Here is an 18048-nt window from a genome sequence, read left to right on the forward strand (position 1 = left end):
TTGTGCGTAGCATCCTAGACTGCATGTGCATTTTTATCATCACTCTTTTTATTTTACATGGATACTTAAAGTGCTGAACAAATGGTTAGGTTTGAAATACATTTAATATAGATATAGGTAATATGCACTATACCAACATTTTAAATATATCACACACTCAGTGCGTGAAAAATATTACATTTCCTCACAATTATTAATGTGTTGAAAATTACAAACTCAACATACACCATAAACACATTTATTGAAATCATATTATAAAACAATAATATTTAAAAAAAATCACAATTAAATAAATTAAAGTAGTGTTGTTATGATAAAAATGTAGTTATTATGGAATGGCAGTTATTATTTATCTGGGTAATTGTCATAAGAGGTACATAAAATCTATTTTAGAAAGTACATGAATTTTGTTTTTTAAAAGATCATGAAATAAACAAAAATTGTTATATTTTGGATGGGTTTAGTGCAAGGTCATGGGATAAAAAAAAAAATTATTAATTGACTTTTACATATTGAATATGTTTATTGAGTATGACCAAACTTATCTTGTTGATGTATCAGGCCATATGAAAGAATCGTTTGCAACACATCCATCCAACAAAGTGTGGTCAAGCATTAATTCTCTTGGTACTTTGCGCCACAATGCCACATCAAACACATAAAATGTGCCACGTTCAAATTTACCATCCATATCAGACATACTAGATCTAGACACAGGAGTTATCCATACATGTTGTCCTGTATGGTAACGCCAACCTCGTGTACGCCTATAGCAACAAATTTAAATTTAATTAGATATATATATATATATAAAGAAATGTATAATTACTTACAATTCACTAGCAACAGCCATCTGTATTCCATCACCAAAATGAGTATAAAATAGATAGAACAATAAATCTTCCTTATACTCGGAGAACTTGATTGGAGCTAACTTATTTCTAAAATGCATATAAATAATTAATTCACCAAAAAACATTCACACTTTAACATTTTTTTTCTTACTTGATTTTGTGATGAATCTTATATTCAGAAGGTACATCAAATTCAATGTTATGCGGTTCCAGTGGAGAATTTTCAAATGGACCTGCAAATGTTGGGTAAATGTTTTCAGGGGAATTCAAATTCATACCAAGGCTTGTCAAATCTTGTCCAAAAGTCAATGCTACCAATTTAGGATCATATTCAGCAGTTCTCATAGTAATCAGTTGACCAATAATTCCAAATTGATCACGTAACATACTGCTAGGTATATTAGTAACTTTACCTAAATAACAACAATTAATTAATAAAAATAACAATTAAAATGTCATTTAAGAGACCATCATCAAGCGATGTTTGAACTCCAGGTTTTGGTACGGTACTACCATTCATATGAAAGTCTGTATCTAAATGGATTCCGCATGAATTATGATCAATAAATTGATCCATATTAAGCTTATTGAACAATTTAGATCCAACATTTGTATTACTACTCCACTGCTGGTTTGAATCTATCATAGTAGACGGAGTATTTGCATCATCTTGCATTTGCACTTGAGTACCAGGTAATGCTGGAAAATCTTTATTCAGCATTTTGAATTCACTTGTATCTGAATTCGAAGTTTTCATCACTTTGACTAAGACAAAAATAATTTAAATAATTTTTTACCCAAACATAAATAATGGCATTAAATAATAAACAAATACATAATACATTCAATTATAATAAATAATAAAATAAATAATAAAGTAAATAAACAAATTAATTAGTTTTAAAAAAGGAAAGAAATTAAATAACTCACAACTAAAGTAATGATCATATTTTTTGAACAGTGAATGTTTACCATAAGGTCTCCCAACGGGCACAGTGTTAGAATATTGGCTACCAGTATTATCTCTTGGACCATTGTCAGATAAATCTTGTTCATTAATGAGAGGAAAATTAGATTGCTCTATAAGAGAATGTGTACCATTACTGTTGTTGATTTGAATGCAGTCAAATGTCGGATGAAAATTGGATTGTGGGGACAAATCACGGCCAGATGTGAAGAGACTGTTACTTGAATTTGGACCATCAACATAGTTATTCAATATGTCACTCATTGTTATTTGAGAATGCCTGTAAAATACAAAACATTAATTTTCCTACCAAAACAATTAATTTTTATCAACAAACCATTGTGGCAATTGTGTCACAGCATTTGGTATCATATTATGGGTTTGCCTATTGAAATTTGCTATACTCTGTGTCACAGGATTTGGCATCATGTTAAAGTTTTGTTTATTCATGTTCGCTATACTCTGGGTCACATGATTTGGCATCATGTCATGGTCTTGCTTATTCATGTTTGCTGTATTCTGTGTCATGCCATTCAGTATGATACTAAGGTTTTGTCTATTCAAATTTGCTAAACTTTGTGCCACAAGATTTGGCATCATGTTATGGTCTTGTTTATTCATGTTTGTTGTATTCTGTGACACAGCATTTACCATCATATTAAGATTTTGTCTATTAAAATTTGCTATATTCTGTGTCACAAGATTTGGCATAGTGTTATGGTCTTGTTTACTTATGTTCGCTATATTCTGTGACATAGCATTTGGCATCATATTATGGTTTTGCATATTCATATCTGGTGTATGCCCACCTAAATTATTGCCATTTCTTCTGGGATTATTGAACTGCGATGGATGCATGTTCTTGAATGATTTATTAGACGATGATCTTTTTTTTGATCTAACCATTTAGTATTATCTTGTTAATTCAATGTACACTATTAAGCAAATTGTCCATTTGATATGTGTCCAATCAAAAAATTTAGTCAGCTTGCTGTAATAATATTCAAATATTTTATTTAAAATTGAAATTAAATAGTTTGTTTAAGTATTATATTATATTATATTAGCTAATTGTATATTGGTATGTACCTACTTATTATCTAAACGAAGCTAATTAGTATAACACTTTTCAAAAATATCAATATATTTTAATAGGCAAATATTATGTTTGACAATTTAAAAAAAACTTTATTTTGTTTTGATTCTTAAGAAAAAATAAATTAGTGTGTATCATATTATTAAATAAATTGAAAGTAAAAATATTATTTGTTAAAATGGGGTTATATATAGTATTAACTAGAAAGATAGGTTTATTTATTATAATGTACAATAAATAAAAGGATACAACGCAATCATCCTTCTTTAAAGCAATATTATTCATCAACAGGCTTATCTCAATAGATAACTTGTAAAAATGTAACTGTATCATTTTAATATACTTATCTATTATCAATTAGGTTAGATAATAAATACAATTCAATTTATCATTATTAATATACCTACCTGTAGAAATTGATAATATTATTCTAGTTGAGTAGGTATTGAAATCCAAACATTTTATTATAAAATTTAAAAAATTTAATAATATAATACTCCTAATATTTAATGGAGTAACCCACTTGTAATAAACGAAAGAATACCCCTGTTCTTTCTTTTTTATTGTCTTTATAATTTATACCAACTTGTATACAATGACTGCAGTACACACGTCATTAAAATAAATAACAAACCAAGAATCATATCATGGGTTTTTTCTAATGACTTGGGGCATAATCAAAACAATAATAATTTATAGGTTAGGTAGGTAACCACCATTCATGAGAATTAATCAAAGATTCATAATATAATTTTTAAGTAGGTATCTACTATATTATGTGTCCTTGTAATTAAATAAGTAGTTGTTTAAGACGTGTAATAAATAAACAAAATCATGTCCAAAAAAAAAAAAAACAAAAATCGTGGCCATAATTGTATTTTATGGTGAATGGTAGAATACATGTTTTCAAGTGTTTCGATTTGCTGTTAAACAACGAACGCGCTTACACGTAATATAATATGACGCCGGGCGTCAGGTACGGAAATCTAAAAATCAAACGCGCGACGGAAGACGTACCGCATAAAATGGCGCGTGAAAAGTAAATATTAAAAATGCATAGCCAGCTCGTTACCAATCAACAAGTGAGTGTGCGTATGGCAGTCGCGCGACGTTTTCGTTTTCATTCGGAGCGTTGGCCTGAGAGCGAGAGAATAAACATACTTATTGTTATTCTATTAATGCTATTAATAATAATAATATCGTCATTGTTTTACCTGAAGTCTGTGCGGTACGACGTGGTGGCGGCGGCGGTGGTCCAAGCGGGTCTCGTCGACCGTCGTCGTGATGCGTGCGCGCTGCCGTGCGGCTGTCGAAAATCTGAACGCCGAACTGTCCTACAGGGCGCGCATCTTCGGGTGGCCGGGAGTCGGGACCCGGTGTGACGCAGCAACAGGCCCATCGGTGAAGGGTCGTCTGTGAGGGGGGTAGCGAAAGCGATTTGGGTTCGGGATGGAAGCCTGGAAGTGGTAGCAAGTTGGTGCGCGTGCGTGAACCACCCTTCCCTCGATCGAACGATCAGCGGGGCAACGATGATATCGTATAGATTTTGTTACACCGCGCGTGTTTGCAGGCTTGCAGAAAAACTGATCAGATGGTGGTGCCCGACAACGCGGCAACGTCGCACTATGGCGTCCCGTCCGGCCGTTCGTCAATATCGAATGCTGACGATCTGGAAAAAGGATACTATTAATTGTGTCGTTCGAACGGCGGAAGCAGCTGGAATTCGTCAAGACGTATTTTGCGTCTTCGCGTTGGCACGCGTGCGCGGCCGAATTTCTTTTGTCCTAGCCTGGACCGTAGCCCCCGGCGCAAACGTATATCCGGAAGTAGGGGAATGGAGGGTACTCCAGTGCATTCACATCCGTTGCTCTGTAGGTTCAGCTACGTTTTTTATTTTCTCCAGTAGTCCGGTTGGTCACGGCGATTGCCAATCTTTTATTTTTATACCCCTCGACACGATTGTATATATGCCTATCTTGCGCATCCCCCAGCTAACAATCACAACCCCTGATAGGGTGGGATGGCACGTTTGAGTGTATGCGTGTTGAACGTGAAATGTTTGTTCAGAATCCCTATATGAATATAATATTATGTGAAAAATAGTCGGTGACCCTATGGGGTGGTAATATTACATAATATACGATGATGACGGCACCGGCACCGGCGCACAGCTGCGAATTTTTGGTGGAGACCACTACTTAATTTATTATATTTTATATGATCAATTCAAATAGTTAATACTCCCATCTATTTAGTGTGTTTAAATTATTACCCTTTTAGCAGCCAGTAATCTTAAGAAGGAGTTTGCGTACGACATAATACTGTATAAATTGACGGAGTGCCACACTGCCAGTCCTGCAATTGAACCAGTGCTCAATTTTTTTTTTTTGGCTGGGGTTCAAAAGTGCAAAACAATTTTCAAGTTTCCAACATTGTTTTAAAATAAGTACAATTACTAAATATACTGTCGTACTGATGAATAAGAATGGCATTAAGAATGTTGGAGCACACCGTATTTCTTGTAGTTTTAGACCAATAAGCGGAAGATTAGTGTATGTACTTCCCGATGTCCAATTAATATTTTAAAAATATGTATGAACTCATCATCTCCTCTTCTGGGTTATGTAGGAAACAGATTTTTGATTTTTGTGTTCAATAAGGCTTAAAAATATGTTAAAAAATATTGTTAAAAAATTATTAAAATATTTTTATTTTATACACTTACATTCAGTTTTAAAACATCAATTATTTTTCCTACATAACCTAGTAAAGGGGCGATGAGTTCATACATATTTTTAAAATAATAATCAGACATCAGGAAGTACATAAACTAATCTTCCGCTTATAGCTATTTTGTACCGATTTTAACGGTTTTTTACGATAACACGATAATGGCCCAGGTAATGGATTACACACACAAGGTTCATTTACTACTCACACAATGACAAATATTTGCCAATTATATTTTTGCACTTATTTTTACTATTTAAAATATTCTATGTTCCAACAGCCTTAAAGTCGGTACTGATTTGTTATAGCCCTGACAGGGTGAGTGAAAACTTTATAGGCCCGCCTCTCAGGTTTGTTAAGTGATATCTCCCTAGGCAGCTGCTATCCATAATAATAAATACATCGTATAATCATGAAATAATGATATAATGTAAAAAAATGTATAAAATGTTTAGGCTTTCAGTGATTCCCAAACTTCTGCTACATCTTTTAAAATTATTTCAAACGGATCACTATTGTTATTTAGTTTTGATCGCCACATAAATTCCGCCATGTACGATTTCGTGGTCATTTTCACATTTATTTGTCATTTCAATTATATTTTTGACTGGAGGGATTGAATTCTAACATTTATATCGGACACGTGTGTTAACAATTCCTTAAAATTAATTTTAATGATAATATATGATATACGTACTATGATGTTTGATCGGTATATCGATTTGATTATGTGTGATAAACACCTATTATGGTATGTACCAGGTCTTAAAACCGATAGCCGGTTTGTAACGAAACCTGGTAAAAACCCGATAATTTGAGAACCGAAAACCGATAACCGCTTTTATTTTAGTAAGATGAAAGTGCTTATTGGTTACCAGTAATCAAGATAACTATCTAAAGCTGGGTTCACACCGCACCGTGTCGTGTCGTGTCATGAAACGTTGCCGTGCTCTGATTGGTCCAACCACTATGTGGTTACCACTATCGTTTGGTAACTGTGTTAACCGTGATTATTTTACACGACACGGTGTAGTGTGAACCCGGCTTTAGTATTAATATCAAAGAGGCTACCCTTCTATTTTCAAACTAGGTTTATCCCAAAACTTATTATCAACCATAAATAATTAATATTTGAAATAAGTTTTAATTAATTAATTTTCCAACTGTTTAACGTACAATTATCACCAACACATTTTTTTGTAAACTGTTTGTTTTTGGTACCTCCGCAAAAACGAGTTTTATATTTATTGATATTTAAGATAATATTATAATTTATAGAGCATATTTATAGAATTTTAAGTTCTATAAAATCCCAACCATGGTAATAAATATAAGGACAAAGGCCTCAAATAGATGAAATTTACCGTCTGTGTCACATGAAAAATTATCATTTTCTAAAACCAGTAACGGCAGTAACCGATTCTCGAAAAAAACTAATGAACGGTTATTTACGATTAACGATTACCATAATATCAGTATAAAAGGATAACCGGTTATTGGTTTTCAAAAAATCAAAGCCAATTACCGTTTTTTTTGTTAGCGGTTTTAAACCTTGGGCTATGTACCTAATAGTGATGGTACGTTTTTCCCGTCGAATTATTAGATTAATAAATATCAATAAATAAATTCATTATTTTATATTTATGGGATATATTTATTATATGGATGGTGGTGCTATAACAAACCAGTACTTTAATACTATTCTTATTCATCATTACGACAGTACCTTTAGTAATAGTTGTTCTTATTTTAAAACTAATGTTGGAAACTTGAAAATTGTTTTGCACTTTTGAACCCTAGCCAAAATTTGGGCACTGGATCCGCCGTAGGACGATCGACTGGCAGTGTGGTATTTCGTCAATTTCTACAATAATATTTCGTCCATAAACTCCATCGTACGACCACTGGCTGCGAAGATCCAACCATGATATTTTAAGATCTACCCAAAGTATATCTTAAATCGTGCAGGTGCCAAACTGCCAAATTACGAAACAAATAGCCACTGCTCGCTTCCGTCATGTTATAACTATTTTTATACTAAAATACTATATTGAGGATTGACATATTGTTTTTTACATTTACTTACCGGCGGTAAGTATTTGACATTATTATAACTTATAAAGCTGCGTCAATAACTGGTTATTTTAAACGCACGTCAATTTAGTATAAGTTCGTGCTTCAGTTTCGTAGCCAAAGGTAACTGGGGGCACGTATTTTAATATATTTATATAATTCATTGTAAATCTATGATAAATTATATGTGATTTGTATTCAATATTCTTAAATGTCAAATATTACGCATAAGCACGGACTTATATAATATCTACCCCACGCCCAACCACCACCCCCCCCCCACCCCAAAAAAAAAAATGTCTGGCTACAGCACAGCCGTACACAGATACCTACTCTATTTTAAAACTATAGTAGGCATTTGAGAATATTATTTGCTCACTTAATAACTGGCCCATTCTGTACTCGCACCAACTGGTTTTTATTTAATTTTTCTATTTTTTATGATTGTTCGTGGTATGACATGGGGAAGGGCGCCCTGAAAAAAACTTGGTTCGAATAAGGCGCCGTTAACTACACAAGTTTGAGAACCCCTGTAAGTATATTAAGGGCTATGAATACCGACCGTTTCTAAAGAGTTCAATATAGGCAATTTTCTATTTGTGTGCATGTGGGTCGTGTAAATGTGTGCGTAGTAAGTGATCATTAGTGTGAGTGACTGTGTATACTGTATATAACAAATAGCGGAACGCATCCACACATGCACGCACATGTCAGTAACACAGCACTTGCACTTAACACACTAATTATTACAAATGCGAATTTTAGTGAAACACTGAAACTTAGTTTCGTATTTCCAATAATATAGCATTAATAGTATAAACTCCATAGATATTGAAGAGATGAAATTTATCTAGGCTTTTATAGGAGTTGATTTTCGATATTTTATTTTCAATGTCCAATATTTAGCTCTAAAACTTGCGATATTTTACTTTTTGAATTTGAATTATTTAGTTTAGTAATTAAAATATCGAAAATTGGCTTTTATATATAGGCATAGATTAACTTCTCTTCTACAATATTAATAATAGGTGTATTTACTCTCTAACAGCTCAATAAACCATATTATTGGAAATACAAAAATACATTTCCATAGAATTTATCAATACTATTTATACCCCTTAATTAATACAAAATGTTCGTTAATTTATTTCTTACACCAATGGCTTTGATTCCACACAATTAAAAAACTATATATTTTTGGTAGGCTAATGGGATATTTAGCCCCTGTGTGATGTTTGCCTATAGAGATCATTGTACTTACTAATTAAATATACTTATCAAATTATAATCAGAACATAGAATTTACAATTTATATTTACCATATTATATAGATTACCTATAGATAGTATGTGAAGTACACATACTCTGTAAAAAGCAGTCGTTAGCTAAACTCATAAGCTCATCTTGTCACGGAAAATACGCGCACGCAGCTAGGCTCCGTCACACAATTAAGTCAACCAACATCACTCTTTTTTGACAAAAAATTTCTGTAGGGATATAAATAACCTAGGTAGGTATATAAATACAACGTAATATAGGTATCTACATACATTTCCATTGAACATTATAATCTCAGTAATCACACCCATTGATTTCAAATCTAAACACGGGGTTGACGTGGATGGTCGCACCATGACCTTATTCGGATTCTGAGTAGAGCGATGAGTGTATTGATTTTACAATGACGAGTGTTTTTTTTATTTGTATCCGTCATCGGTCATCACCTTTTGGGGCAGTAAAAACGCATTGATTTTCTACTTCAGCATCTGTCCCCGTAGAAAGTAAATCTAGCCGGTACTTTAGTGGTTTAAAAGTAAAAAATTCTCATTAGTTTTCAAACACGTCAGGAAAAACAAATAAAAATTAAGAAAAACTAAAATTTTCACGCTAAACCAATTTTTTAAAAAATCGACTTAGTTCTTTCTAAGTAACTCTAAAAAATAACCATATATAAATGTTCACTAATTTTCACTGCTAATATTTATAAAATATTTATCTATTTTTCAAAATATCTTGAACAGACATATGAACATTTTAATTTTAATTAGTTTTGTTTTTAAATTATTGTTTAAATGATTGATAAACAATTTTTCGCTCGGTCAAAACGCCTGAAAATTTAATAGAAGGTTCCTCATAAGTTTTTGGTGGAAACTAAAAAAATTGGTTAATCCGCGATAATTTGTATGAGAACCTAAAGTCAAATTTTGACAAAATAACGTAATATGCAAATTATATTGAGTAAGAAATTCAATATTTTACTGTTTTACAAAAATTATCAAATTGAAAATATGCATATTATTTTGTAGTTGAAAATTTATAAAATTATAAATTTTTATAGCTAAGGATTGAACATTAAAAACAAGGTTTATCGTAAGTAGTTCATATTGTAACCAAAAAATCTAAAATATATATAAAGACAGTTTTTTTCATATAGATATTTATAAGGTTCAAATTTGGATGAAATTAGATATTCAAATGAAGAACACCAATTTTAGTTATTTATAGTTGTAATGTATATATATAGATTATTCATCAATCATGGGTAGGTACTTGAAACTTTTAAAGTAGATAATAGATATTATGTTATTATATTTTATACTCACCTTGTCATTTTCAAATGCAATATTTTTGGCAAAAACAAATTCAACCATCTTTAGTACTAATTCTTATAGTATACAGAACGGTTTCTGTTAGAAATTATATCTAGTAAGTACTTTTGAGAAATAAACATTTTCAAAAATCCCGAAAATGTCCACAAATTATTTTGAGTTAGAAATCATAAAAACTTTCTATTTAAATCTAAGACAATAAAATGTAATACAAGATACCTCATAAGTTTGTCTAAGTTCCTCAAAAAAATAATGTCTACCGGAAAGTCAATTTACATTTTTATGAACGTTTGAAGTTCAAATATTTACAACATTGGATATTCACTCGATTTCTCATGTAGTTGGTGTAATTTAATAACAAATAAGTGTAGATGCTTGAAATGTACACTATGAGTTTATTTTATCAATTTCTATACTTGATTGAAAATTTAAAACAAGCTTCCACGTAAATAGGTTATTTTGTAACCGAAAATTTTAATAATACAAAAATACAATTTTTTTATAGTTATTTTATGCTCAAATTTAGACAAAGTTAGATATTTAAACAAAGAAGTATGATTTTAGTTTTGTTTTAGATTTTACAAATATTATTTGTGAATATTTGAAACTTTTAAAGTATATAATTATATATAAATATGATAATGAACAAATAATAATAATTCAACTTAACCGGCTACCATATTATAGCAATATAAAACATAAAAACATCTTTGAATAATATAGAACAGCAGTTCTCAACCTGTGGTACGCGGAGAGCTCATAGGTGGTACATGAAGAAAATCTTCCTTTATAAAAAAAATTGGTACGAATTATTATTAACATTAAATATTATTTGGTTTATTTAATGTTTATTTGATGGTGGGAGGTCGTTTGTAATCGTAGCAATTATGATAACGATATTCTCTTTAATATAATATAAATCAATAAACTTTATCGGATAAGTCCGACAAAGCGTATTCTTATTTCACAATTATGTGTTTTTACCTTAGTTTCGTGAATTCCTTCGGTTTATTCACGAGTGTCATACGCGTTGTTTGCATCAAGTGTATTTTATATTAAAATTATATATTTTTATGTACTTTTTTCGTACTTTTTTTGATATAAAATTAAGTAAAATTAAAAGATTTTTAGAAAGCGAAAGCGCAAATACTAAAAAACAGAAAACACAGGCGAATTGCAAATATGACGATAGTTACTTACAATTTGGATTCGTTGTAAAATTTAATTACAGACATTTCAGAACACCTGCAATTACTAAAATCCAATATTTTACAATATTTTCCAGAGGATAACTCAGAAATGAAATGGATCATAAACCCTTTCGAAGATGATTATATTAAAAACATTCCAGAAGGTATTTTGGCAAAAGAATTATTTATTGACTTAACTAGTCACCCTACCCTAAAAACCGCTTTCAAAACCAAAAATATCACTAATTTTTGGCTGGACGTGAAACAAGAATACTCGGCATTGTCCACACAAGCTTTACAGTTTCTAATCTCTTTTGTATCAACATATCTGTGCGAAAATACATTTTCTCACTTATTGTACACAAAAAATAAATATAGAAGTAGATTAAACGTAGAAAATAATTTAAGATTTAAAGTTAGCAATTTGGAGCCCGATATTGACGTCATCGTCCGTTCAAAACAACACCAATCGTCTCATTGAAATAAAAAGTAAACCATAATAATTATAATAATTTTACATATTTAAATTTTTTTATATTTTTAAGTTTTTTTTTTCTGTGCATTAAAATACTCAATTAAATACTTCATTTTATATTCTGGGCGAAGCGATGAATGTATTGATTTTACAATGATGTGTGTTTTTTTTTTTATTTTTGTGTCTGTCATCACCTTTTAGGACAGTAAAAGTGCTTGGATTTTCTTCAATAGTAACTTTTCTGATAGGAAAGTGAATCTAGTTGGTACTTTGGGGGGTCAAAAGTAAACATTTCCCAGTAGTTTTCACAAGCGACTTGAAAAACAAAAGAAAAATTAAGGAAAAATGGGAATTTTTACACAAAATCTGTTTTTGAGAAAATCGATTTTGGTTTTTGGTGTAACTTTAAAACAAATGACCGTAGGGACATGAAATTTTGACTGAATGTTTATATTAGCATTTTCTATACACCATAAAATTTACAAAATATTTTGACTCTTTTTGAGCTGTTTACGGCCATTGTCTGTTTTCAATTTTTTTAGTTTTTTTTTCTATAAATATCAATAAAATTTTATCTGTTGATTAAAAAAGCTTGAAAATTTAATAGAAGGCTCCTAGGTTATTGTTTCAAAGGCAGATGAAAAAAATTAAAAATCCTTAGTCACAGTTTTTTTTTATAAGCATTTAAAGTTCAAATTTTGACAAAATACGGAAAAATCGCGAAAAATAGCAAATTATTTTGAGTTGAGAATTCATAAAAATTTTTCTTTTTAAATCTAAGATTTGAAAATGTAATATAAGATTACTCATAAGTTTGTCTACCTTTATCAAAAAAAAAATGTCTAGAAGAAACTTAAATTAAATTTTTATGAGCGTCTGAAATTTATATTTTTACAACATTTGATATTTACTCGATTTCTCATGTAACAATTTTCTTATTTTATTGTAATTAAAAAACTAATGACTGTAGATACTTGAAAATTTCACTGAATGTTCATTTTAGCATTTTCTATACACCATAAAATGTTGAAAATATTTTGACTCTTTTTGAGCTGTTTACGGACATTGTCAGTTTTCAATTTTTTTAGTTTTTTTTTCTATAAATATCAATAAATTTTTATTTGTTGGGTAAAAAAGCGTGAAAATTTAATATAAGGCTCCTGATATATCGTTCTAATAGCAGTTGAAAAATATTAAAAATACATAGGCACAATTTTTTTTTATAATCATTTAAAGTTCAAATTTTGACAACATTTATCAAATTTATAATTCATTAATTATTTTATGGTTAAAAATGTATAAAATGTTTAACTTTTATGGCTAAAGATTGAAAATTTAAAACAAGGCTCCACGTAAATAGGTTATATATAAATTACTTTATTCACAATAATATCATCAAATATACTTGTTAAAATCATAGGCTGACTGACCGTTTTCGCTCAGAATCGTTTTTCTTATACAATGATATGATATCATTGAATTCAAATTTAACACCATCCATTACAGTGACCCACTTGTAACCTACTGTACAGCAGAGCGACATCCACTTATCCACCTTTTTTATTATATATTTATATATTTTATATTATCTTATTTTGTAATTCCTAATGAAATAAAATTCTATGCATACATATAACATAAACGTATAAATTATTAATAAGCAAAAAAAAAAAATGGTCAGGTGGTACGTAAACATTTTCAAATTGTGTAAGTGGTACGCGACTATGAAAAGGTTGAGAACCGCTAATGTAGAATATACGTAAAACAAAGAAAGGATATTTTCTCAATTTTTATTGAGAATAGAAGTAACCAAATTGGAACAAGCCTATAGGTCCAAATCTAGACAACGAAACCGACACTATTGAATTCTTTAAAACTAAATTACTGAAGGTTCTTTAGCCAATATTTGCAATGTACAAAATATCAAAATAACTAATTTAAAACTGCTTTTTTTTCTTTTTCTCTGTTTTTCATTATAAACGTAATGTATTTATGTTTATAATGTTATGCTAATGGCCATAGTAGTCAAAGCAGAAATTATACAATTGCAAGACCAATAAAAAAAAAAACAAAAAAAATAAACAATATAAATTATTTCATATAATATTAAATAACACGAACAGTCTCCGCTTAGAATCGTTTTTCGTATACAATGATATTATATCATTGAATTAAATTAAATCTAATTTAATTTAACACTCTCCATTGCAGTCACCTACTTGTAACCTATTGAACAGCAGAGCAACATCAACTTACCAACTTTTTTTACTTTTTTTTGTATAAATGTCGATAAAAATATAGTTAATACAAGATTTCTTGTACATTTTTGATTAAACTATTAAAAATTTCAAAATCACATAGTCATGATACTTTTGAATGAGTGTTTAAACTTCGAATTTTAACAAAATTCGCAAAATCGATGAATATTTTCAAAATTATTTAGTTGGAAATTCATAAAAAATTGAAAACTTTGTTTTTATATACAAAATTTAAAAATTTAATACAAGTTTCATCATACATTTTTTTAGATAGGTATAAACAAAAATAAATTCTACTGGATTGTCAATAAAAACAAAAATTAATAATTTTTTATGAGCTTTTGAAGCTCTAAATTTTTGGACATTGGATATTTAGCCATATATTAACCAATTCTTCTTAATAGATTTTTTATATTTTGTTGTAATTCAGAAATAATTAACTTTAGGTACATGAAAAATTCACCAAATAATTTTATTATTTTCTGTACATGGTAAGATTTTCAAAATATTTTGCCCCTTTTTGAGCTACCTATAAATATTTGTAATGTTCAATTTGTTTTTTTTCCCTCATAGATGTCGATAAACAATTATTGTTGGTTATTGAACATTTAATATGTAGGTACAAGGTTCCTCATAAGTAGGTGTGGTTACAACTTTCAATCATAAATAATGCTTAACTGTATTTATTTAATTGCCTAATTAAATGTAAGTTATCATTCAATATTTCCCAATTATTTAAAATACAATGCGATAACTACCTGCAATCTGCATATAATTCGACTTCTGAGTTATCGCTTTTAATTTTCACCTATGATAAGTATATCTGATAGAAACACAATAATTGAAGTTTAATGAGATATATTAGTCAATCAAGACTTTCTAATGAGAATTATTATTTATCCTAATTAAACATGAATATGTTTTTTAGAATTGTCTAGATGTGATACTTATAGGTATAGTTTTATAAATTATGACGATCGTCGATAATATTATTTTAAATATCGGACAGAATAAAATGAATATTTAAATAAATGTTAATATAAATATTATAATAAATAATAAATATTAATATAAATAAATATTATATATAATAAGCTAGCTGATCCCGTGCACTTCGTTACAAAATGTTGAATGTTAAATGTACAAACTGTATATGACTTAAACTTTGTTCAATGCCTTATTTAATATTCAGTGTATGATGTTCTAGATTCATCTTATCTTTTCTGTTGACCGGAATAAAAATTCTTATTCGCAGCAGTATATTGTCAGGTAGGCTAGATTGCGGTAGATTGCGGGCCCCGTTTTGTCTGTACGTAAGTGTATGATTTAACTCTAAAGTATCAAAGTTATACCAAGTTTGTCGTTTTTACTTAATTCCACCTACAGCGAATTAACCACCGATACATATCAAAACACAGCGTACAAAAAAATTAAATGCATTGAATGAATACACCGATTTCACGGCCGCGGCAACCAATAATTATTATTATAATAGCTTTAAACCCATGGCAACCATTTATAAACAAAAATTTCCACCGTAAATCTCTAAATCCCCGTTTGAGCACATCCCCTGGTTGGACCTTGGGGGATGATTTGAGAATCTAAACCATCCGAGGCGTCACCCAAACGCATACAAAAAAATTAACTCAAATCAGTCCAACCGTTTAGAAGGAGTTCAGTTACAACACACGTACAGTAGAATTCTATATATAAAGATAACTTATTATTTGATAATAATAAATGTTAGAAAAAATCGTATATGACCTCAATACTTTGAAAGAATCGATTCAAATAAATTTTTTTGAGTTATGTTAAATGAGTGATTATTATTATTATTGCTATAGTTATTTGTTGTGACATAGATATTTTTTTTCCATGATAATATATTAATATGGTTATTGGTTAATTACTTATATATTATCATTTTTGTAATTAGTTTTTAGACTTTTTTTTTAAATTTTTAAATTTTTTCTCTTCGTAAGAACCATACTCTTATTTCAAGGAATATTATAAAAAAAGAATTAGTGAAATCGGTTGAGCTGCTCTCGAGATTTGCGCTTAGCAACACATTCAGCCATAAATTTTATATTATACATAGATACAAAATAGTTATTTTCGAATTTTTAAAATAAACATAAAAAATTATTGAACTTTTTGAAATTTAAAAAAAACTGTACTAGAATATCTGCATTATATATCTAATTAAAGCTACTGACTTTCCAATTAATAAACATAATGCAGTAGGTAGCTGGTATATTATTATATTTATTTTTATTTTGTATCTATTTAATCATCAAAAATTATATATTTTTTACCAAAACAACTATCAAACTATGAAATTATATTTCATAAATGCTGTACTCATACATTATTTTATTTATATTAACTCAAATAAATTTAACACAAAAGAATTATATCTATTAATTAATACCATTTTTAAAGACTGGGATCAAGTTATGTTATACTTATGATATTAATTGTACACTGAAAACAAAATTACGTTAGTAAAAAAAATTTTTTTTTTTGTAAAGGCCCATTGAAAATAATTGTGCCGGAGGTCCAACCATTAGCGATTAGCTAGACTAACACGCTGGCTGGAATGTTGGACAGTAATTCAATATTACCGAGAATCCAATAAATACGGTCACACACCACAGTACCTACTACCTACTCCATAGTAAACGGTCACTTTGTACAATACCTATATTGTTTAAAATTCATAACGCGGACACTTTGCACGGTCGGGTAAAAATGTTCATTTCAGAACGTAGACACTTTGTAAAATATATATTGTGAATTATAAGTTATATACCAATACCTACCTAAGTAATAACTAGTAAGTATATATAATGTAAATTATTAAAAATTAAAAAAAAGTCAACTAAAAATATTATAAAATACCTATAGTACAGTACTACCGTGTGTCCGTGTCTATAATATATTAACAAGTAAAAAAAATTAGTTTTTTAAATTTACAAGTTAGGTAACAAATAACAACCAAAAGTTACTTTGTTATATAATACAATAATACATTTATAAATTATTATTATAATATCAAAATTAAAGTAAAGTAAAAATGTGTACAGTATAAATATAGGTATGTCAAAATTACATTAAAATATCAACAAAAAAAATCGTCAAATTGTCTACCTATTGTAAATATTTAAAAACTAGGTGCATGTACAAATGTAGGGCTGACGGTATTTCCGGTATTTTAAAATTATTTTGGTAAACGGTATACCGTAAAAAACCGAACTGTTTCAGTATACCGAAACCGAAATGATTCGGTATACCTAAATACTGATATGGTACGGTATACCGAAATAATAAATAAAATCTAACTAGTATCGATATTTTTTACTTTTATTGTTTCACATTATATACTTTATTATATACTATAACATATAATATTATAATCTATAATATTGTCATTGATACTAGAAAACAGCACTAAAACCGTTCATTCGGTTTTTTACGGTATACCATTTACCAAATAATTTTAAAATACCGTCAGCCCTAACCGTACGCATATCGGCATTTAGGTATACCAATTCATTTCGGTTTCGGTATACCGAAACATTTCGGTTTTTCGGTAGACCGTTTCAAACCGGTATTGAAATCAATACCGTAATACTGAAAATTATTTTCAATACCATCAGCCCTATACAAATGTATAACGTATTGAATTTAAAAATTCGAAATTTGTTATTTTTGATGCTACATAGTTACATAAATCTAATAGTTTATTATTATTGTCAACAGATTTAGATTTTTGCCTCTTATAAAGTCTATTGAC

General features: G+C 29.3%; 1 protein-coding gene across 3 annotated transcripts; it reads right to left on the reverse strand.

Moving 5' to 3' along the window:
- Window positions 1–299: 299 nt before the first annotated feature.
- Window positions 300–4277, reverse strand: LOC132935796 (CCR4-NOT transcription complex subunit 2-like). 3 transcript variants are annotated; one of them, XM_061002416.1, is made up of 7 exons: window positions 4132–4277; window positions 2159–2812; window positions 1827–2101; window positions 1323–1619; window positions 1006–1267; window positions 834–941; window positions 300–767 (listed from the first exon to the last, which is right to left on the reverse strand). In XM_061002416.1, exons 2-7 carry the CDS (start codon window positions 2725–2727, stop codon window positions 542–544), a joined length of 1737 nt encoding a protein of 578 aa, XP_060858399.1. In that variant the 5' UTR covers window positions 2728–2812; window positions 4132–4277; the 3' UTR covers window positions 300–541. The 3 variants fall into 3 exon arrangements, with proteins under 3 accessions (XP_060858399.1, XP_060858400.1, XP_060858398.1); XM_061002417.1 differs by having other exon boundaries at window positions 1368–1619; window positions 1785–2101; XM_061002415.1 differs by having other exon boundaries at window positions 1785–2101.
- Window positions 4278–18048: the final 13771 nt, after the last annotated feature.

The sequence above is a fragment of the Metopolophium dirhodum genome, chromosome 1 (genome assembly GCF_019925205.1).
Source record: "Metopolophium dirhodum isolate CAU chromosome 1, ASM1992520v1, whole genome shotgun sequence".
NCBI classification, from domain to species: Eukaryota; Metazoa; Arthropoda; class Insecta; order Hemiptera; family Aphididae; genus Metopolophium; species Metopolophium dirhodum.

Bases quoted from the DNA above. Each gene is read 5' to 3' on its own strand.
- LOC132935796 (XM_061002415.1), bottom strand. From the start codon at position 2,727: ATGGTTAGATCAAAAAAAAGATCATCGTCTAATAAATCATTCAAGAAC. The intron at 1,620-1,784 runs GTGAGTTATTTA...TTTTTGTCTTAG, and splicing joins ATATGATCATTACTTTAGTT to TCAAAGTGATGAAAACTTCG. The intron at 942-1,005 runs GTAAGAAAAAAA...TATGCATTTTAG, and splicing joins AAGATTCATCACAAAATCAA to AAATAAGTTAGCTCCAATCA.